Source organism: Labeo rohita, chromosome 14, assembly GCF_022985175.1.
Source record: "Labeo rohita strain BAU-BD-2019 chromosome 14, IGBB_LRoh.1.0, whole genome shotgun sequence".
In the NCBI taxonomy this organism is placed as follows: Eukaryota; Metazoa; Chordata; class Actinopteri; order Cypriniformes; family Cyprinidae; genus Labeo; species Labeo rohita.
Genome location: NC_066882.1, coordinates 2423454 through 2448977, shown reverse-complemented (window position 1 = coordinate 2448977; position 25524 = coordinate 2423454). Strand labels below are relative to the sequence as shown.

Below are 25524 nucleotides of genomic sequence, written 5' to 3'. Positions count from 1 at the left end.
CGATGACCCCTTTAAAAGGAAACAAATGAGTGACAGGTAACCATTTAAAGGGATAGTTCACCCAAAAATAAAGCCATTTACTCACTCAAACTTGCATTACTGTCCTTCCTTGGAACATAAAAAGAGATGTTTAGCAGAATATCTTGAAAAATCTTAAAATAAAAGCACCATAAAAGCAACTCATGAACTTTTTCAAGTCATCACACAATACTAAAATTTAAATGATTACTCACTGAAAATCTTCCCTTTGGTCACAGATTTCATCACATGCTCACCAGTGGATCTACTGCAGTGAATGGGTGCCGTCAGAATGAGAGTCCACAAGGCTGATAAAAAAAAAAAAATCACAAAAATTTACAAGTAATCCACACCACTCCAGTCTACCAGTTAACATCTTGTGAAGCCAAAAGCTGTGTGTTTGTTAGAAACAAATCCATCATCAAGATGATTTTTAACCAATATGAGTCCATAATCCATAATAACACTTCCTCTAGTGAAAAGTCTATCTCCTGTTGTCCTTTTTCATCAAAATCCTCCCACATATTTGTTTTGGACTGTTTTGGCTTGTTAACTGTGCTTGATCTGTGCATACTTCTCTCCTGATTCAGATTAGATGACATTTTCACCAGAGAAAGTATTATTACGGATTATGGACTTTGTTATCTTAGCTTTTGACTTCTCACAATGTTAACTGCTGGACTGGACTGGACTAATTTCTCCAAATCTGATGAAGAAACACCCTCAGTTCATCCAAGATGTAGATGAGTTTGAGTACATTTCAGCACATTTTCATTTTTGGGTAAACTATCCCTTTAAGAGTGAATATAGATCATGCTGCCTAGAGCAATCCACACTGGGCCGAACCAAGAGAATCTATTCTCTTGCACGCTGGATGATTCCAGTATGGGACGCTAGGTGAGGTATCCGCAGCTGACACAACGAAGAGCCCTTGATTTAGCTGAGGAGACCCCTAACACATTGGACATGGCACTGAGCACACCGCTGATCTCTGTCTGATCCAATTGACTGTTGGGTTTCGACCCCCTGCATCACCGAGGGCCATTAAGTGGCCTGCCGAAGAAAAATGGCTCTGCTGGTCCCAGGGTAGTGCAATTGGATCAGCAATTTCTGCCCACTATTGTCCCATAACACTGCGACTAAGTTAATTTCCTGTGGGAAAAAACACTCAAGTGAAAAATAAGCAATAAATAAAAACCAAAAATGAAAGCAGTCCCGCTAGATGCACAAGCTGGTGCCGTTAGCTTCTGTCGTGTCTTATCCGTATTAAAAAAGTAAATAAATAAAAATAAATAAAACAGGACAGGACAACAAATGTCTCAGATTAGCTGCTGCAGTTGTTTAATTTACAGAGGATAAAATAGCATCTAATGCCAAAACACTCTGGGATTCATTACGAACGGCAAAACACAGCCACTGATTTTGACCTCTGTTAAGAAACGATACATTTTCATGTACTGCATAAAGGCCATTTACAACATAAAAAACTAAATATGCAATATACTGGTCAAATATTTACTTGAAAAACATCTATATATTTACTGACTGATTGTATATTAGGGTACAATGAGGCTAAAGGCACACCTTAAAAAAAAAAAAAAAAAAAAATCCCCCGCATATTCTAATTCTTCTCTGCCGTTGACATTATGCAATGCCAGAAAGAAAGTGGCCACTCCATCTTTAGTATCATAATATTTGGATCTTCTGCTACTTAAAAGCCAAGACAACAGATGAGCACAAGATCAACAGACAAAGACACTAAATCTGCCTACTGCGCTCTGGAGAACTCTTAAGTAAGGACTCATCTCCTGATGGACAAAATTGCCTCATATCCAGTAAAAAAAAACGTCCCAATCCCCCCGTAGACCAAAAGCGGAGAATGATAACGAGATCTGAACAGCGAGAGGAAAAAAAACCTGATTGGGAACTGAAGAAATCCCCTGTCTTTTCAAGGATCTGCACATTATTCGCGCTCACACCTCGGTATAATAAAATAATACCTCTCTTTTTATTCATGAAGACAGTCTGGCTGACCCAGATATTTTCCGGATGTCTGTGCCTTAAGGGGACTGTCATGGTTGGGCTAACACAGAACCAAATCACTGTCCAAGATGCAAAAAGCACAACCGTTCCAAAAAATTGCTGTCAAGAAACATAACAAAACAGTCAAATTTAGCAAGACCAAACCTGCAGAGAGGGACTCACGCTTTCTTCGGGGGACTGAAATAAAGGGTCCAATCACAATACCAATGTAGCGAATAATCAACGTCTTTTGCTAGATGTGATCCGTGAAGATTGCTTACAAATTGCAGTCAAATACTTGTACTGTAGTAAGTAACACAACCTAGGTTACTCATTTTAGGTACTGTATTTAAATGTAGCTTTAAACTTACCATTATATCATTTTTTAAAATGCAACTTTCAAACAGAAGTAATCATGTAATCCATAAAAGGTAACTGTAATCTGATTATGCATAGTTTAAAATGTAATCTAATTACGAGTACTTATTTTTTAATTACGTAATCTGGATCACATGTAATCAGTTACTACCTAAACATAAGCATAGGTGGAAAACTGCGGTAGCAAAAGGCCAAACACCTCAGCTTCCTCCTCGTGTCCTGTCTAAGCTGTAGGCTGTCAGGGCCGGCGGTGTCTGGGCACCTTATCTGGCTGAGGAACGTGCTCGACTGTACTGTCTTTATTGGCAGGATGATGGAGAGAGGGCCTGCCTCCCAAGATAAACAACTCCTCTGTAGTCTGCGATGCTCTCCTGGCCCTCGCTTTGCCGCTGGCGCCGCGCAGGCAGCTTCCAGCGTGATTAGCAGCCAGTGCTCTGCTGGGAAGGGCCAGTCGGCCACCCTCATTCACAAACACTGGCAGAGTGAGTGGGTGGAGACTCGGGCACATATGAAGACAGGCTTGAATTACGTTGCTCAATCATCAGCTATCATTGAAAATGAAAGTCTCATGCTTTGTCGCTGTGAACACCCTTATACCAACTTATAAGGCAACTCCAGTCTTCACAATGCAACCAATTCTTGATGGATAAAATCTAGACAAACTGTACTAAACTAAATTATACTATATTGGTTAATGGCCGATATTACACTTATCAGACAATTTTGTACATATACTCATGCCTGTTTTCTCTTTTTTATATACAGATTACCATTGTACTACCTTAATATTTAAAAATACTTATTTTATAACATTTAAATATGTAATCTTTAGATCTAAGAACTTTAGATTAAACATGAATGTCCATTTTTCTTTCTTTTTTTTTTTTTAAGATTAACACTTTTATTCTGCAAAGTAAAACAGTATAAGATTTTAATTTTAAATTCTATATATACCCCAAACCTGCATTTATTTGATCCAAAGTACAGCAAAAACAGTAAAATATTGAAAAAAAAATTTTTTTTCTATTTTCTATTTTAATATATTTTAAAAAGTAATTTATTCCTGTGATCAAAGTTAAATTTTCAGCATCATTTTTTTTACCCTGAAGTATCATGTGACTTGAGTAATGTAAAATTAATGTAAAATGTAAAATTCTAAAATTGTTATTTTAAAGGGGTCATCGGATGCCCATTTTCCACAAGTTGATATGATTCTTTAGAAAAGTCTCTAATATGCTTTGATTAAAAATTCTCAATGGTTTTATAAAACAACACCCTTTTTACCTTGTCAAAATGAGCTCTGCAAAAATCACCTCATTCTAAGGGGTTGTTCCTTTAAATGAGCTCTGCTCACCCCGCCCCTCTCTACTCTCTGCGGAAAGACGATCTTGTTTATTTTAGCCGCATTTAGCCGCTAAACTTCCTAACTAGCACGTTATAAGGAAAGGCGATTGCAAAGATTCATAAAAAAACACTTACACTCACTTCTGCTGTAAGTGAAGCTGGATCATGAATGATTTGTGCGAACATAGACGGATATATGTAGATCGGGAGGTGCATTCCATTCACAAATATAATCTACTGCATCTTCAGCGGCCACTATGTTCAATATTACATCTAGCAACACAACACCTCAATCTGAGATATTCTTGTCTAACTTACATCCCTGCTTCGCCATCGAAACAAGGAAAGTTACTGGACTGTGACAGCTGATCTGAGGTAAGACGCTCATGTCAATCAACTATCGTGGGAGCGGCCTCTGTGGGTGTGACGGCACACCAACAGGCATCTGAGAACGGCTCGATTTGAATAAGGGGATATTATTTTTACAGATTGATTAAAAACCACTGTATGGATTTTTTATCATTATAGGGTAGATTTGTACATACACTGCCAACACACATTAATGTTCAAACAACATGAAAACGTGAACTTAGCATCCGATGACCCCTTTAAATAGCAAAAATATTTCTAAATTTTACTGTTTTTACTGTGCTTTGGATCAAATAAATGCTGGCTTGGTGATTCCTTTTTAATTATATATAAGCTTATTTGTATATTTTAAAATAAATTCCAATGGAAAACAATGCTTGTTAAATAAAAATAAATGAATAAATAAAAATCAATGCACAATATTACTACATTTCTGCTCTAATAAATGGATAATAAATCTTACCAACAGTACTGTGCATTCAAATGTTGTGTTGCCTAAACTTACTTGTAGCATTTAAAGTGACAATTTTGTTAAATTATTAGTGTTTTATTGTCAATTTGAATAAAACGTATGAATTTAAATATTAAATTAAAAAAAATCTTTCATTCTTTCTCACTAAATTCTTTCAGGCTGAACATCCGGATTCACTCAGAAATATGTTTTGAAAGTAAAATGTGTCGCAGATGTTGTTCATGACTTCAATAAGCATTGAAAAGTTGCTTTGCTACTGGAAACAGTCCGCTGACTGTGCTCCAATTTTGTCATTCACACATCTGTTGTATTGATAGTAGCAACATCAAAGTGAGACTCAGGTATACAACAGGCACAGCAATTCATTAATGGTGACTACGCCGAGAGTTTAGCGCAGACAAACTGACAACTCATCAGTAGCCACTAAACTGTATCATCCAGCGCTGTCAAGCAATTATCACGTTCGGGTGCTGAAGCTTTCTGAAGTAAGCCTGCAGTATTCTTAGACCAGTTCGGTACAGATGAATGGGTCTGGACTAGTCAGAATCACCTGAATAATTCAGCAAGAACCTCGGATATCGTGATGCATAGTCACGGCCTAATGCATGTCGGAACAAAAAAAGAAACGTGGGAATAGCGAGACATTTTCTCGCGACTGAATAATGACATGCAAACTAACTCAGTAGAGCCACACGACACACTCAGCAAGTGAGAGCGGCCCCATCCTCTGGACTACTTTTCCCAGCTTACGCTGGAGTCGCTGAGACTCCCGGCAACCTCTGCAGCGCGGCGGGATCAGCGAGCTGAGTTTGCAGATTAGACCACCTGCCTCAACAATCCTGCCATCCTATTTATACCCCTGACAATAAATTACTGCTGGCGAGCCGGAGCCAGGCTCCAAAAGGGGCCGGCGCTACATATGCGCCGTGAGAAAAAGACAAGCACTAATGGACGCAGCGGTGACCTTATTCTTTATTTCGTTTTAAATGAAGAATAGCGTTTCCGCACGCCGCTTATACGTGCCAGGCACCTTTACATAAAAGTACAGCTCGACTAAGACGCTTTGAAAGAGATCCGTTGTCGGCTGTAAACAAACAAGAACGCATTCTGCCTGGCTGACGTCTTTTTATGAGTTTCGCTTTGTGCACACAAATGAAATCTTCACTTGCATTCTGTTGTTGGAACAGCTAAAAGTCTGACGAAAAGACAGCACTGACAGGCAGCGCTGGAGACGAGATATTTGTTTAAAGCTGTGGTTTTGCTTCTGAAAGCAGACTTCAGACTGGATATTAAACGTGTGGACACAACACAGAAACAGATTTCTTAAGGATGCGCAATATATTGGTACCATATTATTGACATGTGCACACAAATGTGACCCTGAACCACAAGCCCAGTCATAAGTAGCACGGGTATATTTGTAGCAATAGCCAAAAATACATTGTATGGGTCAAAATTATCGATTTTTCTTTAGGATAATAAGTAAAAATCATGTTCCATTAAGATATTTTGTAAATTTCCTACTGTAAATATAACAGTACTTAATTTTTGATTAGTAATATGCATTGCTAAGAACTTCATTTGAACAACTTTAAAGGTGATTTTCTTTTTTTGTTGACCCTTATGACTGGTTTTGTGGTTCAGGGTCACAAATGACATCTCTTCCTGTGTTTTGCTGTTTAAACAACTAGCAGTCTGAGGAAAAGACAGCAACGTATTTGTTGGTTTAAAGCTGTGTTTTTGCTTCTAGAACTGAAATTTATACTGGATATTAACACAGAAGCCAAATTCCTCACAATATTTCAGCACAGTTTTATTTAATTGTCCTATCAGTTGAGTTTTATAACATGAAACATGTTACATATGATTTAATTTAACTGCAGAAAGGTTCTATAATGACTTCTATTGGATATTTAGTTGTTCAAGGTCATTTCCTTTTTGTTTAATTTATACATTACCTTTGCCATCTAATGCTAACTAAAATGAATCTTTAAAAAAGTTAATTTTAAAAAACTGTTTATTGTAATCTTGCATTTTAATACTGTGTTTAATATTTTAAGTCTACATTCTTTTGTTCCATTAAAATAAATCTTTTGGTGTTCAGTGTTTTAGACATTTAGATAAAATGGTAAAATATCAGATATTTAGTAGTCATAACATGAAAATAATTGACTAACCGGACAGAATTTAAATATTGGGGCAATACTAAAAAATGAGTTCAAATGAATCAAAAATGTCCTTTAAATCAAATATGAATTGTTTAATAATGAAAAAGTTTAATATTGTCTTTTTCCCCCCTTTTTTTTTTTAACCAAATGACAGTATTTACACTAAAAAAATAAAAAATTATAATAATAATAAAAGAATCTGACATGAATATATCAAAATAATCTCCTTTTAAAATCCTGTCCGTTTATTTAGTTATTTTAACTATGCACAATTGTATGGCATGTTGACCTTTACTATTTGGATTCAGAATGATTTTCAGAACAGACCTGTAGTCCAGTCTCGACTTTTTAGATTCAGAAAACATGCCTTTCTTTTTGCCCAGAGGTAATTGGTTGATTTTTATTCCATTCTGGAAGAAAAAAAGTATGTTCTCTTGGCCAAATGAGTGAGCATGCTGTGGAAGCACACATCAGTCGTTCTCCTGTCAAACGCTGCATGTCAACATGAGTCATAAGAACAGCTGTTTGAAGTATGCGGGTCGTCTGCTTGTGTAAAAGAGAGAACTATTCAGAGCATCTTACTAATACCTTACACTTGGGCAATGGTCATGTTGGTTTCTCTTCCTCTAGCTTTCGGCCTGATCCTCTTCCTAATGCCATTTAAGCCTCTGTGACACCCACAAACACAGATACAGTTTCAGAATGGTTGGGTTAACTCGGGCTCAGACAGGGGCCTAATGTTAATCTCGGTAAACAAAGCTGTTTGGCTCCTGACTGACAAGTTTAATTGTAATCCTCCTGGACGCCGACCGCTATGAAAAAGCAATCAAACACTGTCTAATTGAAATGAACCAAACATCCGGGACTGATGGAGCCTGTTGATTATTGATTAAAACAAAGTGGCCAGTGCTGGGCTGATTACTTACGAATTGTAATCCGTTACTAATTACAAAGTACATGACTAAAACTGTAGCTAGTAACACAGTACATTACACATTTTAGGTAATATAATTAGACTACTTTCAGATTACTTTTGACCCAACTCATTTAGCACATTAAATTAAATAGGATAATCTTGTACCATATTGGCATAAAAACACAAAGAGCAAAAAATAAATAAATATATATATATATATACACATACATATATATACATATATACATACACATATATATATATATATATATATATATATATATATATATATATATATATACACACACTTTAAAGGTGATTTTCTCAATATTCAGATTTTTTCTGCACCCTCAGATTCCAGATTTTCAAATAGTTGTATCTTGCCAATTATTAACATATCCTAGCAAACCATACAAAGCTTAGTGTTTGATAATGTAGGACAATAATGTATAAATCTCAATTTAAAAAAATGACTCTGATTGGTTTTGTTGTCCATGGTCACATATACTTTTACTCAAATAATGAATTACATATATATATATATATATATATATAAATACAATATTTAATATATAAACTAGTGCTGTCAAACGATTAATCACATCCAAAATAAAAGTTTTGTTTACATAATATATGTTTGTGAACTGTGTATATTTATTATTACTATTTGTATATTATTATTATTATATTTATCACATACAATATATATTTTGAAAAATATTTACATGTATTTACGTTTATATTTTTATTCATATAATTAATATTATATATAAATATACTTAATATTGTCACGGTTGCGTGTGGCAAGGAAACAAACGATGATGAGAGTAACACGAACAGGAATCTTTAATCAAATCCACACTGGTAATTCCAATAATGACAGGAGAACACACAACCAAAAATAACCTTGAGATCCGACACAGACATAAAACTGAATACAACTTATAAAGAGTGGCTAATGAGACACAGACAGGTGGAGCAAATAAACCAATAAGGACACAACGAGGGTAGGAAAAACCAAATATGGGCACAGCAGGGAAAAACCAACTAAAACAGTTCAAGGGGTGTTACAAATATATAAACATGACATTTTTCTTAAATATATCCATGCATGTGTGTGTATTTATATATACATAATAAATATACACAGTACTCACACATATATTATGTAAACAAAACTTTTATTTTGGATGCGATTAATTGTGATTAATTGTTTGACAGCTCAGTAATACATGGTTAAAAAACCCACAGAGTGATCATTCAAATAAAAATTAATGTTCATCAGTTAACACAATGTTGAAATGTTAGGAAAACACTTATTGTGTGAATAATATGTAATCATGTAATCAATAGAAAAGTAACAGTAATCTGATTACAAGCATTCTAAAATGCAATAATCTAATTATAAGTACTTAATTGTTGGAATCTGATTATGCAATCCAGATGTAATTATTAACTCACCAGCACTGAGAGAGATATCATGAAGACACCTCAGGAAACCTGAGGAAAATATGCTAAATATGGAACCAGAAACTTGCAAATGTGAGAAAAACACAGTGTGTGCCAGCGGTGTGGTGTTTGGTTGGTAGCCAGAATGCAGTTTAACGCATTGCTATGCAAATCTCTTTCATATTCTGGACTGTAAATATTGCTAGGGAAAATTTCTCCCAAGCTTTTTATCGTCCGCTAGGGGAAATGTTTCTGCAAGAAATTCCAAAACGCTCTCCTGCAGCGCTTCAGGTAATAAGACTTGAGGTTATTCAACAGCCAACTTTCTTAAATAATTCTTAGAACAATTTATTTTTAGCCGGAGAGGAAACTGGAGGCTGGTAAACACTGACAGCATGCAATTAAACTGCTTGTTCTGTTCAGCAGAAACATTTTTTGTCTTAATAACAAAAAGTAGCATTACTTGTCACTGGCAACTCGTATATAAATGACCTGCCTGAAAGCGTGACACATACAGCGATGAAATGCGGTCCGAATGAAGGATTGTACGATGCCACGCATCGATTATCAACAGATGAGTGATGAATTTATTTGGATCGTAAGACCGCTGCTTTAATATGCTTCTAATTTACGACATCACACAAATGAGCAATACCTCCAAACTTTAACAGACAGTAGGGCTAATTTGTGCAGCATCTTTATGAAGAATGTTAATAACAGCTATATTTAATATGCCAGATAATTGATGTCTCTGTGCGTTTCCTTATAATGTGCTTTTAATCAGCAATTTGCATGCCTGACACAGGACTTTACTCTTCAACTCCAATTGGCTACAACAAAATAGAGGTAAAAGTAGAGCATAATTAATGTGCTGTCTTCATTACAACACACAAAGCCACAACGCTGGCCTACATAACCACAAAAGAGCTTCTTCATAATCAGAGCAAAGCAAAAAAGTTGTGTTCACAGCTTCACACCATCCGATGAGCGGTAAATATAGTAAGCTAATCTGCTTGTGTGTTGATGGTATATCTGCTGGCAGCAGGAATAATTATTCTGTGTATTGTAATACCCTGCATAGGCGTGTTGAAGAAAAAAACTGAACTAGAGGACAGGGGCTTCCTAAAATGCCCACACACTTTTCAGCATTACAAATGAATTATGCAGCAGAAAGCAATTTACTATCACTTCTCAACTCTTAGGGTGTTTTAAAACACCATATAGCACAGATATGAGAAATTTTAATACACTATAAGGGACAAATGGGCTTTCCCCCCCCCCTTTCACTCCTTTCTGCCTCTGAATTTAAAAAAAAAAAAAAAAGGTAACTGCAACTTTTTAATCTTACAATTCTAACAGTTCTGACTTTGTAACTTTTATATCTCGCAATCCTGAGAAGAAAAGTAAAAATTGTAAGATGCAAACTTGCAGTTGCGAGAAAAAGTCAGAATTTTTGGAAAAGTCAGAATTGTGATATATAAACTAGGTCTGTCGCAATAATCAATATATCGCGTTACCGCACAATACATGTATATGACATTAATAACTTTTGCTGACACAATATACTGCCCATTATATTTACATAAAAAAAAGTAACCATGTTTTTTGCATTCTACTCGCACCTGTGTCTTTTGCAGCTTCTTGTACATAACGTGATTTAGTCAATAACCTGGTGCTAGTTAAAAATTTTAACAATGCTTTTACAAAAAAACTATTTTATCTGCAGATATGGCTTTGTTTAGGGATCTGTGTCTTTGTGCATACAGACATCCGACTGCTAAGTAGGGATTGTTTTTTCAGAAATAGTGTGCAACCCTAATTTACAGAGAAACGAAGGTCAGGGAAAAATCTCCATACAATTTCTTACTACTTACTACTTTCTACTTGTTACTTTTCACTTTTTGTTAGAAAATGTTTATTTACTAGTCATAAGTTTTTAAGGTTTATAATATCTTGATACTTAATTTCCATGATATTCTTAAGAATTAAAAGTTTGCTGTCATTTCAAAGTGTGTAGGCCTTCTTGCAATATTATGCCATTATAAAATGGTCTTAAAATGACAATAATATCGCTTAGCGCAATTACTTCTGGGGCAATATATTGCACAACAAAGTTGTTATTGTGACAGGCCTAATATAAACTTGCATTTTTTTCTTGCAGAATTACATGATATAAACTTGCAATTCTGACTTATTTTCTCCCAGTTGTGAGTTTAGCAATTCAGAATATTTTTTTGAGAATTGTGAGTTATAAAGTCCAATTCTGAAGGGAAAAAAAAAAAAAAAAAAAAAGACTATTGTCTTACAATTGTGAGTTTCTTGCGATTCTGACTTTATAACTTGCAGTTTCAAGTTTATATCTCACAATTGTGAGAAAAAAAGTCAGAATTGTAAGATGAAAATTTGCAGTTGTGAGAAAAAGTGTTGGAAAAGTCAGAACTGTGACTTTTTTCTTGCAATTCTGACATTTTTCACGTAATTTTGAGTTCACATCTTGCAATTCTGACTTTTTTTTCTCAGAATTGTGTGATAAAAACTTGCAACTGACTTTTTTTTTTTCAAATTGTAAATAAAGTCAGAATTGTGAGATATAAAGTCGCAACTACGTTATAAATTCAGAATAACGAGATACAAACTTGCAATTCAGACTTATTTTCTCCCAATTGTGAGTTTAGCAATTTAGAATTTTTTTCTCAGAATTGTGAGTTACAAAGTCCAGTTCTGAGGAAAAAAAGACAATTGTCTTACAGTTTCGCAACTGCAAGTTCATATCTTGCAATTCTGAGAAAAAAGTCAGAACTGTGAAATAAAGTCACAGTTATTATAAACTAATAAAAAATATTTTATTCAGTGTCAGAAAAGAGCTCCATATTTTAGCACTGCATTTATTTAATGCAGTACACAGTACTTTATCATTAGTTAGTAATTTCTAATTTGCACTCTTGTATTGTTACAGTAGTAAAACTTTACATATCACAACATGCAGTTAAACTCACTCAGCTTAAAAAAAAATTAAACATTAATCTAAACATTGCCTGAATTAAAACATGCAGCCTTCTCAACATGTTGCCTTCAAATATTTATCAATTAAGTAAACATTTTAACCATTCTATCAGATAAAGAACATTTATTAATTGATAAACAGTTGCTTTTTTCCATCTCAAGTTAAATGAATAAAAATAAGATATTAATGCCATTTCAAACTAAAACTCTCTCTCATATCAAGGTTATGGCCTCCTATCATTAACAAGAGAATTAAAACTCAGACACATAAATTATTCTGTTTTGATTAAAATGTATATTTTATTCAAGAGAATAGGGAAATCCAATATGCACTCCAGTTCTGATGTGAATACATGTTTAAAGATATATTTTAAATATAAACACACCAACACATAACATTTTTAATAAAACACTTCATAATGTATTCTCAATGTCTAAGCTTGCAAACACTTAAAAGCAGATTAAGTGCACTTAATGAAATGCCACTGACACAAATGATACTCTAATAAATGTCCCATGTTAGCATTTGAACACAGCTGTCCGTCACTTATTTCTCAACCAAGTCATTTGAGGGCAATTAAAAATACATAAGTATGGTAAAGATTTTAATAAATCATGTTACAGTAAAAACATCAGATATTAGATAAAACCCTTCGAGAAATCGGACTGGAGAGATATTCGGGTGTGTGAGCGCACAGACATCACAATTACAAGCTTGAGACGGCCCAATCACTTGAATTGTGATGGCGGAAATACAATTTTGTAAAGGAAACTTGTGAAATTTGTGAGCTGGGCACTTATAAACGAAGATTTGAAATGAGTTTTAGGCTGCTTGCTGAACAAGCTCACTTTCAGGAAAAATTATTCACAATTTATTAGTGTGAAGCAGGGAACTCGTGGCTCAGAGTCTTCTGGGATATTACACTCGTCTTTCATGAGCTTCCCTCACGTTTCTCTGCGACAAACTTCCTGGAGCTCCAGCGCTGGTGTGTTTTATATGGATACTTCATAATCAGCTAGAGGCAAAAAGACACTTCTCTTTGAAAATAAGCACGAATCCTAAAGTTATGCATATGTGACCCGGGAGCGAAAAACTGCACACCCGTTGTGCCTCGACAAACAAATTCTCTCACATACGTGCTAATTAATTAGCACCGAGGGCTGTAATGTAATGGGCTTCTATAGCCTGCTAACACATGCGCCATTTATTTATTGCAGCCAAAATAATGGGAAAGGCAATAATGCCCATGCTTATGGTTTCTAAGTGCATTTTAAAGAGCCATCAGGATTTTCATTTTTATGCAAGACTGTGAAGCAAAACAGAGTTCATGACAGAAAATGACAGGATCAGACGATCCTCAAATGCAAACTGTGTGTGCTTTGCCTCGAGAGCATCCATACTTTTGTGTTATGTTTTGCTTTCTTTTTATATATTCTTCACTTATTCTTCATTCATTTATAATCATTTTATTATTCTATTTAATCATATAATCATTTATAATAATCATTATAGTCATTTATATATTCATTTCATTGATTCATTAATTGATTAATCATTTATATTATATTATAGGTGTTTTTATATTTTTTTCCATTGTTGTTTAGTCTTATAACTGTGTGGTTTTAAGGGCTGTTTGTCTTCATGAATAAGAGACACAAGGGAATGTTTATAGATACTCAAGGTTGTTGTGAAACAGTTTGGTGTAACAATATTTGTTGGGTTTTAGTTCTTCAAAAAGTCTGAGCATTGGGACATACGCAACTAAGACTATTCAATAAACTCTGCTCTGCTTTTTACCATCCTTACTTCAGCTCCTGTTTCTGCTCTTCACTTTCATTGGCTTTTTCCCTTAGTCAGCTTCTTGGCTGATAGAAGACTGTTAATAGTGTTTTGGGGTATTTTGGGTACCAGACAAGACCTCCTGTTAACAGGGTTTGGGTATTAGACTACTCTGCTGACGAGATGTTCTGATACCGGACAAACTGATAATTTCTGACGGCTGGATCTTAATTGTCTAGGCATGAAGACAGCGATCTAACACGGTTAATCAGTTGCAACCCAAGAGCAACAGCACTAGTTTAATGAGACAATGCTAAGGTAAGATCTTAGCGGAGCAGCTAATCTTATCCGCACGCGCCTGCCAAGCTACTATGTAATCACTGTTAATTTATGTCACGGATCAAACCTAAAGGTTAAACATTGATTACAGCGTGTTGATTTACAAGGAACGGCTTCAGCCCTTCAATTTACCTTACCTAGTGTGCCTGCTGCCCTGATTTATAGCAGGTTAAATGGATCACTGCAGCCGCTGAAATTAACCATTTGCACACTGTAACATATATAAACTATACATTTAATAACAGACTGCAGAGTAAACAGCACATTGAATGTAATGCAGATGGAGGCTGTGTGGGTTGAATTGCAGTAAGTTTGCCACGACAGTATGATGGGCTGATTATTGTAACAGAAGTATATTCTAGTGTATCCTCAATATATGTTAGGGGTGTAACAGTACGCAGATGTCACAGTTCAGTACGTACCTCAGTTCAGGGGTCACGGTTCAAGACAATTTCGGTACAACAGGAAAAAAAAAACAACAAATTTCTTATTGATTATTTTGAACAGACAGTAGTATAAATAAAAAAAAATTTCCACCTAGATGTGAAAATACTAAATATTAATAAAAAAAGACCTTTTACAGTGATGCATTATTAATAAGAAAATAAATGACAGTGTTTTAAGTTGATTTTGCCGGTATAAGGAAACATATCAGTTTCAGGCTTCCAGCATTGCTAACTTGACAACGCAGTTGGTACTTTATCAAAATAAAACAACATTACAGATTTTCCATTTCCATTACAGATTTGCGCAAAACTTTGGCGATATTTTATAAATGTCGATAAAAAAATATTGCGAAATGACAACGTTTCCACTAACCAATGTTATGCGACTAAAACGTAATTTGTTCCTCTCGTGATACGTCATGGCAATGGATTTTGGTGGGATTTGGACAGATTTTGGCTTTTGGATTTAGGACAGATTTTGGACAGATTTTGGACAGACTTCGAAGCAGCGCGAAGAGCCTCTTCAGAAACGTGTTCGACGCTGCTGGTATAAACATAGCATTATCTCCAGTGACTGTGTCGGAGCAGATGCGCGCAGCGTACATAGTCTAAACATTAATATCAGGGAAAGCCCCTTATACTTTAAAGCGGCTACGTATGAAGTGTTTTTTGGAGTTTATGGTACACTGAAGAATGATCACTTTTTACATACGCCATGTGACCTGTTAATGCGAAAAAGCCGTTCCATTGCAGTTTTGCGAAATATTCCTTTTTCGAATTGGCTGAAAAACCACCTCATTCGAGCGTAAAAACTGTTTTTGCGATATATGGGAGTTTTTGCGAAATTGACACGTTTCCATGGCATATTTTCAATTCAATATACATTTTTAATTTCAATATATATTGTATATATGTACAGTTGAATTCAAAAGTTTACATACACCTTGCAGAATCTGCAAAATGTTAATTATTTTACCAAAATAAGAGGGATCATAGAAAATGCATGTTATTTTTTATTTAGTACAGACCTGAAAAAGATATTTCACGTAAGAGATGTTTAGATATAGTCCACAAGAGAAAATTTACATACGCTTGATTCTTAATACTATGTTGTTACCTGAATGATCCACAGCTGTGTTTTTTTGTTTAGTAATAGTTGTTCATGAGTCCCTTGTTTGTCCTGAACAGTTAAACTGCTGCTGTTCTTCAGAAAAATCCTTCAGGTCCCACAAATTCTTTGTTTTTTCAGCATTTTTGTGCATTTGAACCCTTTCCAACAATGACTGTATGATTTTGAGATCCATCTTTTCAGACTGAAGACAACTGAGGGACGCATATACAGCTATTAGAATAGGTTAAAATGCTCACTGATGCTTCAGAAAGAACCATGATGCATGAAGAGCTGGGGGTGAAAACTTTTGAATTTGAAGATCAAGGTAAATTTTACTTATTTTGTCTTTTGGGAAACATGTAAGCATCTTCTGTAGCTTCTGAAGGGCAGTACTAAATGAAAAAAATATAAGATATTTAACCAAATTAGAAAAAATGCACACATCTTTATTCTGTTCAAAAGTTTACCCCCCCTCTCTTAATGCATTGTGTTTCCTTCTGGAGCATCAGTGAGTGTTTGAACTATTACAGTTGCATATGAGTCCCTCAGTTGTCCTCACTGTGAAAAGATGGATCTCATAATCATACAATCATTGTTGGAAAGGGTTCAAATACACAAAAATGCTGAAAACCACAGAATTTGTGGGACCTGAAGGATTTTTCTGAAGAACAGCAGCCAGTTTAACTGTTCAGGACAAACAAGGGACTCATGAACAACTATTACTAAACCAAAAAAAAAAAAAAAAAAAAAATCATTGAGGTAACAACACAGTATTAAGAATCTAGTTTATGTAAACTTTTGAACAGGGTAATTTTTATAAATTCAATTATTATTTTCTCTTGTGAACTATATGTAAATGTCTTTTATATCAAATATCTTATTCAGGTCAGTACTAAATAAAAAAATAAATAAATAACACACATTTTGTATGATCCCACTTATTTTGGTTAAAATAATTAAGGTGTATGTAAACTTTAGCTGTATATATGCATGTATACACTGATCAACCACAAAATCAAAACGACTGATAGGTGAAGTGAATCACATTTACTATATTACACATTTACTAATTACAATGGTACAAGTGGTGGGATATATTAGGCAGCAAGTGAAAGGATATGAGTGACTTTGAAAAGCTGCAAATCTCTTGTAGGGTTTTCCAGGTATGTAGTGGATAGTACCTACCAAAAGTGGTGCAAAAAGAACAACCGGTGAACCGGTGTCAGGTTCATGGATGCCCAAAGCTCACTGATGCGCATGGGGAATGAAGGACAAATCACACAGAAGAGCTACTGTAGCTCAAACTGCTGAAAAACATAATGCTGGTCATAGTAGAAAGGTGTCAGAACACACTGCATCACAGTTTGCTATATATGAGACTGGGTAGACCATGACCCCTTTCCACTGCTGAAAGCACCTACAATGGGGCTGTGAGGGGCTGGATTCACGAAAACCTTCTTAAATAAGTTCCAACATTTTTTTTTTAAGATAAATTCAAAGAAGTTCATAAGAATGTTCCTAAGTGCAATTCTTGACAAATTCCTAAGAGCAGCTCAAATATGTTCTTAAGAACGTCTTCTTTTTCACAGTCTTTATCTGATTGAATAAATAGCAAGTCTTGCTGAAAATTCACTGATGAACTCAATGAAAAACACTTCAAGGGCTGTCTTTTTTTGTGCTGCCTGCAGATTACCTTTACCACAATAAGCGTGCGCTCGATTTTCTTCACGACCAGCTTGATGCTTCACGTTTTTAATGCACCATGGTTTTGAATAGTTACTTATAAAAGAGCCCGTCTCAAGATGGAGTGATCTGCTTCATTCATTTTTGCACTGTCTTCTTGCTCTCTCCTTACACCTAGGTATGGACACATTCATATGCACTGAATACTGCCAAAGATTATGTTAAATTTATAGGCTATGAATTAAAAACGAGCTCCCCGTCTGACTCGTTTTTGTAGAGTTGTTTGAAATTCAGCATAAAGAAGTGACTCGTGAAAGAATCATGACTCATTGTTTACATTATCAGTCATTAGTTAATATCAATACTTCATTAAAACAGTTAATTTGAAATAACCTAATAAATTCATTAAATCAATCTTTGAGGATTTAAGACAAGTCTGAAGCTATCCTAACTTCAAGTTGTTTACGATGATTTTGATTTACGATGATGAACATTCCTTTCAAGCATTTGAAATCTTCTTTAGTGTTTATCTTAAGAATAAAGATAAGAACATTTTTTGAGAATTTTTGGGAACTTGCCGGACCCCATTCGCAGCGCTTCAGAGCCGTTTTGGCAGGATTCTACAAAATATTAGGAAGGTGGTTTTAATGCTGTGGCTGTTTGTTTAGTCCACTGGACTGTATAGATTTAAAATAAAATCTGCCGCGATGTTTGCAGGCCAAGTTTGAATAATACAGGCAAGCTCTGCCATAATAAAAATGGTCTGACAAGAGCATTCTTCCTGACCCTAGAGCATACGGCCTGTGGAAAACAGCTAAATTACTTTTTCAGGGCTTTTAACCCAAGCCATTTAATCCCACAAAGTTTAGAGAGTCATTGTGGAGAGCAGAGCAAAATGAGACGTCTCTAAATCACTGCAATCCCCCGTCCCTCAGCTCTGATCCCAGCCGCTATTAGTTGGCCCCTCGGAGACAACAGCACCAGCCGTACGGGGCTATTACGGATGACCACACATGCATCACAAATGAAAATACCAAAATCCAATAAATCCTCACATATGGGTGAGGGGTGAATACATTTACAACATGTCAAACAGACGGATTTGGAATCAGTGAAAAAAAAAAAACCACTGTGGATATATTAGAACTAGTTCTTGCCAAACTGACTGGATTCCTTCAATCAAGGATTCTTCAATCCTTGATTGAAGGAAACCAGTCACTGAAAACCGAAATGCAGTCTCGTAAAAATCATCTAGAGGATCTAACTTGTTTCCACGAACAGATAATGTTTAGTTGCATGAGTTTGATAAGTGGCATACTGAAACTTAAACGCAATAAAACAAGTTTGTTATTCGAACTACCAACTTCACAGTTAAGGAAAAATAAACTACATATTGTGTTGCTATTTACTTACAAATTCTGAATGAATAAATGCACTAAATGAGGACATAAATACATGAACAATCTCTCCAGAACTGCTCTGAAAGTCACTTCATGAGCATTGGACTGTTTTATTTTCAAGATATAATCACAAATTTTCTTCCATGTTTTCCACATTTTAAACCTTCATTTGCCAAGAAATGAAACGGTGTAAATTTCAGTTGATTAAAGATAAATTGTTATGCCTTATGCCATCATTTGATCATCAGAAAATAACAATAACAGAGAACATAAAACACAATTTCTGAAAAGACAATAAAAAAAATTAAAAAAAAAAAAAAAAAAAATCCTAGGGCACTATTATTGTTTTTAAATAAATTCATTAAAAGAAGAAAAAAAATCTAATGGAAAACACAGAATTAGGAAAAAAAAAAAAAAAAAAAAAAAAAAAAAAAAGGGGGTCCCCTAAAATATAGCATTTTTGTTAAACTTTTAATGAATTGTTGATAAGTTGTATGAGCTTCATGATTTAAATGAACTAGACAAGCTTTCTGATTGATTCTGATGGAGTCCAGAAAAGTTTAAATGGGGGAAAAATAGAATTTAGAAAATAAATACATAAATAAATAAAGAGAATTTAGAAGAAAATAAAACATTTCATAGGGCCCTATATATTTTTCCACATACACAGATACAAACACACACACAAAAAAATACAAATTCTTAAAAAAAAAAAAAAATGTTTTATTTGGTCATATCAGACTAAAATGATTCTTTCACAAATTGGACGGATTCTTGTTAACTCACTGATTCAGTGATTCAAATGCAGAACTTCTTGTAATAAAAGCTCATTGAAGGGGAAGATCACCACCGAACATCAGCTCTGTTCTTTGCAAAGCTTCAGAAGGCATGAGTATGGATTTTCTTTTGTCAGCGTAATAGGTGTGATCACTGCAATCTATCATTGTATGGCAAAGACCTATGTGATTCTTTAAAAAAAAAAAAAGGATTTCACACACAAGAATTTCACACTTCACATGAGCACTGGGCTGATAAAAGTTCTCTGAATGTGTAAATGAAGCCAGCTGTTTGGTCCGCAGGGGCTAAAGATATCCTCCTATCTCTCTGGATTTCATTTTCCAGGTGTTTTTGAAAAGCGCTGAGCTTCAGAAGCTTAGCTCAAAGATTACGATAGTTGTGTCAGTACTTTCTTTTTTGATCCACATCACGTGGCAAGAGAAGAAAACCAGGCGTTTGTCATCATAGTTGCTTCATGTCACTGCATTCAGAATTCATCACCAAAATAATGGTCTGGATCCCTCAGTGACTAATATTCACATTGATTTACTGTCCATGAGAAATATTTGTTGTTTATAGGTGGGGGAGCTCAGACAGACCCTCAATCATGTTAGGAGCAGGTTGGTAATTCAATTTTCGCACTGAAATGAACTCTGCGGGCTGATGTCGCTCTGTCTTAAACCTAACAAAACTTATTTTGCAGTGCAATTATATGCTAATATTTTATCTGTTTTAGTTTTACACAGCTTTCAAGCTTTAAAAAAAATGATATAATAAAGGACATTAATTATAGAGCAGAAAACGAAACATGCTCATCATCATCAAGCTTTGTTAAAAAGCATACCCACAGAATACCCACAGAGTTCAAGCGCTTTCATTTGCCATTCCTTGTAAATAAAACAATGCCTATCTGGAATCTCTAAACCTCAAGACAGGGAATCGTATATGTTTCCAGCACTCTGCCTCTACATTTTCCACTAGCTGGTGTGTCGACCTCCATCACTATAACTTTCCTGTGATCTGAACCACTGGAGGCACACACTGTTCTTCCATCCAACATCTCAAAACTGATCTGAAACAACATTCTGATAAGAACACAGGTTGGAGAAACATGAGGATGAATAAAAGAGGGCAGATTTTTCAATTTTGGATGAACTATTCCTTTAAGAAATTAGACTCATGATAGAACACAAAACATGTTAGTTTCAGACTCAAACTACAGCCTCAGGCAGTCTCTAAACATCTGACGTACACTGACGTCAAAAGTCTACACCGTAAAAACAATTTGTTGAGTCAACTTAAAATAATTTGTTACCTGGCTGCCTTTAAAATTTTAAGTTCACTCAACTCAAAAAAAGTTTAGTCAACTTGAAATGTTAAGTTGTACTAAGTGACAACTTATATATGAGTTGATTCAACTTCATTTTAAGGCAACTGGGTAACAAGCCCAGCTTTTAAGTTTAGTCAACTCAAATATTTAAGTTGTGACTTAGTACAACTTAACATTTCAAATTGACTAAACTTGAGTTGACTGAACAGCAGGGGAGCAAATTATTTTAAGTTAGGGTTTTTAGTTTTTTTTTTGCTGTTGTTACTTTTACAGTGTAGGGTCAGTGCTGCCTAAATCTATATTTATTTTATCAGATTTACAGTAAAAAGAATAATTTGTAAAATATTATCATACATTAATTATTTTATTTATTTATTTTAATGCAATTTATTCCTGTGATGTAAAGCTGAATTTTCAGCATCATTGTCACATGATCCTTCAGAAATCATTCTAATATGCTGATTTATAGCTAATAAGAAACATTTCTCATCCTGCTCCAATTCGATTAGCTGAAACTGAGAGGAGAGCCAGCTTTATGGATCTGAGATTTCTGTGAATGCAAAAGTCTTTTGCATATTAGTCTGTATTGTGCATAACAGTCCAAAATCTGCTGTCATTTCAAAGCTATTTAACACAATCAAACATAAGTACATTTAAAATGTAGTTGACAGACTGCTCTTCAAACCAAAGCTATACTTTTTATTAATTAATTAATTAATGTGCATATTCACAGTGTCAGTGGAACACTATACAGAAAAATTTCAAAATAATTAAAAAAAATATATATAATATATATATATATATAGTATAAAATGACAATATAAAAAGTTAACTAAGTTTAAATTTACCATAAAGAAAATGTAAAGTGTTTTTTACATAAAATAACTATTTACTAAATATTCTGCAATCTAAAATTGGTTACAATCACAGCCATATGTCTAAATAAGTTATCGTCCAAATTTGAAGTTGACATTTAAAAAAAAAAAGTTCCTGTGAGATTTTAAGGCGTTATATCAAAAATAGCCATAGAGTGACACCTTTTAAATGCATTTTCCTGTCACAAATGTATACATTTCCATTGCAGTATTACTACCCAACAAATACTGAATCTTGAGACGTAGATTTTAAAACAATATGTATTTTGTCAAGACTACAAGGCAGGGGTGCCCAACCCCTGTTCCTGGAAATCTACCTTCCTGCAAAGTTTAGTTCCAACCATGATCAAACACATCTGTCTGTAATTATCAAATGCTCCTTCAGATCCTAATTAGTTGGTTTAGGTGTTTTTGATCAGGGTTGGAGCTGAACTCTGCGGGAAGGTGGTTCTCCAGGAACAGGGTTGAGCACCCCTGCTATAAGATAACACTTTACAACAGGGATTCATTAGTTAACCAGTTAACATGAACTACGAATGAACAATGCCTCTACAGCATTTAATCTTAGTTAATGACAATTTAAATATTTAATAATGCATTATTAAAATCAAAAGTTGTGTTTGTTAATATCAATTAATGCACTGTGAACTAACACAAATTAACTATGAACAACTGTATTTTCATTAACAGGGTTTGTACAGATAGCATAAAATGAATTTCCAGGACTTTCAAGGACTTTTCAAGCACTGCTTTTTTATTTTCAAGGACTTCAATCAGATCTCATTTATCAAACAGTGTCTTCTCTTTTAAACTAAAACCACAGTTTTCTTCTTTTTTTTTATTTTAAGGTATTTGTAATTGCAAATACTTTCATTTTATTTTTTATTTGTTTTGTTTTTACAACTGTACTGCCTTAATGGCTTCAGCATTTCTACGGTTTCATTTTTTTTTTTTAAATCTGAAAAAAAAAAAAAAAAAAAAAAAAAAAAAAAAAAGATTTGTGAAATCACTCCGAAATCTTAATCTGAAACAAATGATTTGCGTTCCAGACTCTGAAGTTCCAAACTGAATCAAATGAGTCGCAAACCTGCACCGAAGTCTCGATCTGAATCAAATGATTCGCAATCCGCATTCCGATCTAAATCAAATGATTCACAATACATGTTCCAAAGTCCCGATCTGAATCAAATGATTTGCGAAGATGCTCCAAAGTCCCAATCTAAACCAAATGATTTGTGATACGGGATCTGAATCAAATGATTTGCAATAAGTGATCCAAATTGGAGCGATCTGAAACAGTAAAAAATTGTGACGCATTGGTTTCGCTGACTTGGAGTTTTCAAAAAAACTCAGTTTTACCCATAACTACATGCAAATGGTTACAAGCAATGTGGAAATTCAAAAATAATTGGCTCTTTTAATTTTTGTTTGTTTGTTTGTATGTTTTTATTTTTGCTAGTGAATCACTTGAAATAAATGATCACAAGTCACAAGTTTGAATCAATCGGAGTGGTTCCAGTGTGAATGACTTTGATTCAGTTCAAAATTAAACTGACTCAGTTCATCCGTTCCTCCTCTTGCTTCTTCAGCCATGTTTACACAAAATTGTCAGTTCTAATACTGGCTTAGTTCACTAGTTTTGTTTTATTAGTTTTTTGTTTGTTTGTTTGTTTTTACTAGTTTTATTAACTGAAATAAGTGAAAAATGTATTTTAGTTTTTTGAACTGCATGTATTTTGTGTGAAAAAGATAAAATTCAACACTTATTCCGTATAAATATTGCTTTTCAATAATTCAAGCACTTTTCAAGTAGCTCTTCAAGATTATTGCTATTTTTAAGGGTTTTCTAGGCCTTAAATTTTAAAAAGTCAAATTGAAATACTTCAAGCACTTTAAGTACCTTGTATGAACACTGTATTAACTAACATTTACAAAGATTAATAAATAATGTAATAAATGTATTGTTCACTGTATTTCATGTCAGTTAATACAATAACTAATGTAAACAAATGACAAGTGTTACTGATTATAAAAAGTTTTGATTACTTGACACTGGCCACTAGATGAGGATTATTACTAAAATACAAAAAAGAAAGAGTGCCAAGACTATCCGACCCAATCAATCTGGATAATTCACATCCTGAAGCACATAAAACAAACTCAAGTTAGTCAAGACACTAATTTCCAAGTATGAAGATATAGGTCTGCGATTCAAATGACATTGTTAAAAATAGCAAAGGCACCCACACGTCGCATCTGTGTATCTGTGTGAACTTCTCCTTCAGGGTTTGAAAGAACGAGTCTTTTAATGTTGCTATATTTATATCTCTCCAGGGATCGACAACAGTCACTTTCCTCATTCCCATTTCATGCAAAAGAAAAGTTTACCCATGTTCGAGTTTAAGAGGATCTGAAAGGCGTTTCAGATGAGCGGTATACAGACCGGAGCTTGACGCTGAACGAGAGCGAGCGATTAAAGCACAATGCAGGATAAACGTCTTTATCTGCACACGAACATACTTCCACAGCGCAAATGCAAACAAATCAGCACGACTGTATGCAAAGACGTCGGCATCGTTCGAGAGATTTATGCAGATTGCCATGTTGCGCACACAAAGCCTATTATTAAAAGTCAGTGAAATTACGCCTGGAAAAAAAGACCAATATTTTGACTGTTGTGATCTTCACCTCATCAAGCGTGAACTTTGCGACTTATGAAACTTTAGATGGATGTCCGAATGCCTATGAGACAAATTGCACGATTCAATTTTGGACGAGGATGAACTCTAATGAATTTCGTGAAGTGAATATAATGGCGCTACCTGACCACTCCGGTTTCCAGGTGCCGCGGCTTAAAGACCAGTGGGAGAGTCTTCGCTCTGTTGCTCAATCACGCCGCCTCTGCAATAAACAGTGGGAGGCCAATTAGAGCATGGAGCTCTCGCCTGAGATGACAGGAGGTGATTCTCTGAGACCCCGATAAGGATTATTGCGGCTGAATGACTATAACGCATAAATTATCAGACTCTCAAGTACAACACTTTAGGGAAACGAGATCCCTGATTAAAAAGCACGGCCTATATATGTGTTGATGAGCTGCAGTGTCCAAACACAGGATGTGTCTCCAGTGAAATATCATTATTGGAACTTGCTAAGATAAGCGTCTCTTTCCACAAGTGTACTGCTCACACTGAGGGTCAGGGATCTGAACAAACATCTAATCATTTGAATTAACTGTCTACATCTAATAGTTTATGCAAAAACACACTTAAAGGAATAGTTCACCTAAAACTGAAAATGTACTGAAATTTGACTTATTCTGAGAAATTCAGCATTACACTGCTTGCTCAGAGTGAATGGGTGCCGAGTCCAAAAAGCTGATAAAAACATCACAATAATCCACAAGTACATTTACATCTTGTAAAGTGAAAAGATGCTTGATTGCTTGTGTTTCCGGTCCCAAAATCCATTAATATCTCATCTTAGTCAGGAGAAATTTGTTGGATTTTTTACTGGAGGAAGTGTTATTTTCAATTGTGGACTCATATTTTGGCCAGATGTGAAGGTTTAAAGTTAAAATGTCTTAAAGATGGATTTGTTCCTTACAAACATGCAGCTTTTGGCTTTACAAGATGTAAATTGAT

General features: G+C 34.8%; 1 protein-coding gene across 7 annotated transcripts in view; it reads right to left on the bottom strand.

Moving 5' to 3' along the window:
- enox2 (ecto-NOX disulfide-thiol exchanger 2) overlaps positions 1 to 25524 on the bottom strand; it is a 248229-nt gene that overhangs the window by 208003 nt on the left and 14702 nt on the right. For 2 of the 7 annotated variants that reach the window (XM_051127057.1, XM_051127054.1), the window contains exon 2: positions 234 to 326. The exons of 2 other annotated variants lie outside the window; for them this stretch is intronic. In XM_051127057.1, coding sequence (XP_050983014.1) covers positions 234 to 264 — 31 coding nt within the window. In that variant the 5' untranslated portion in view covers positions 265 to 326. Of the gene's footprint in view, positions 1 to 85; positions 105 to 233; positions 327 to 25524 lie in introns of those variants that run through there. 3 more of the 7 variants (XM_051127056.1, XM_051127059.1, XM_051127061.1) reach the window with 2 other exon arrangements.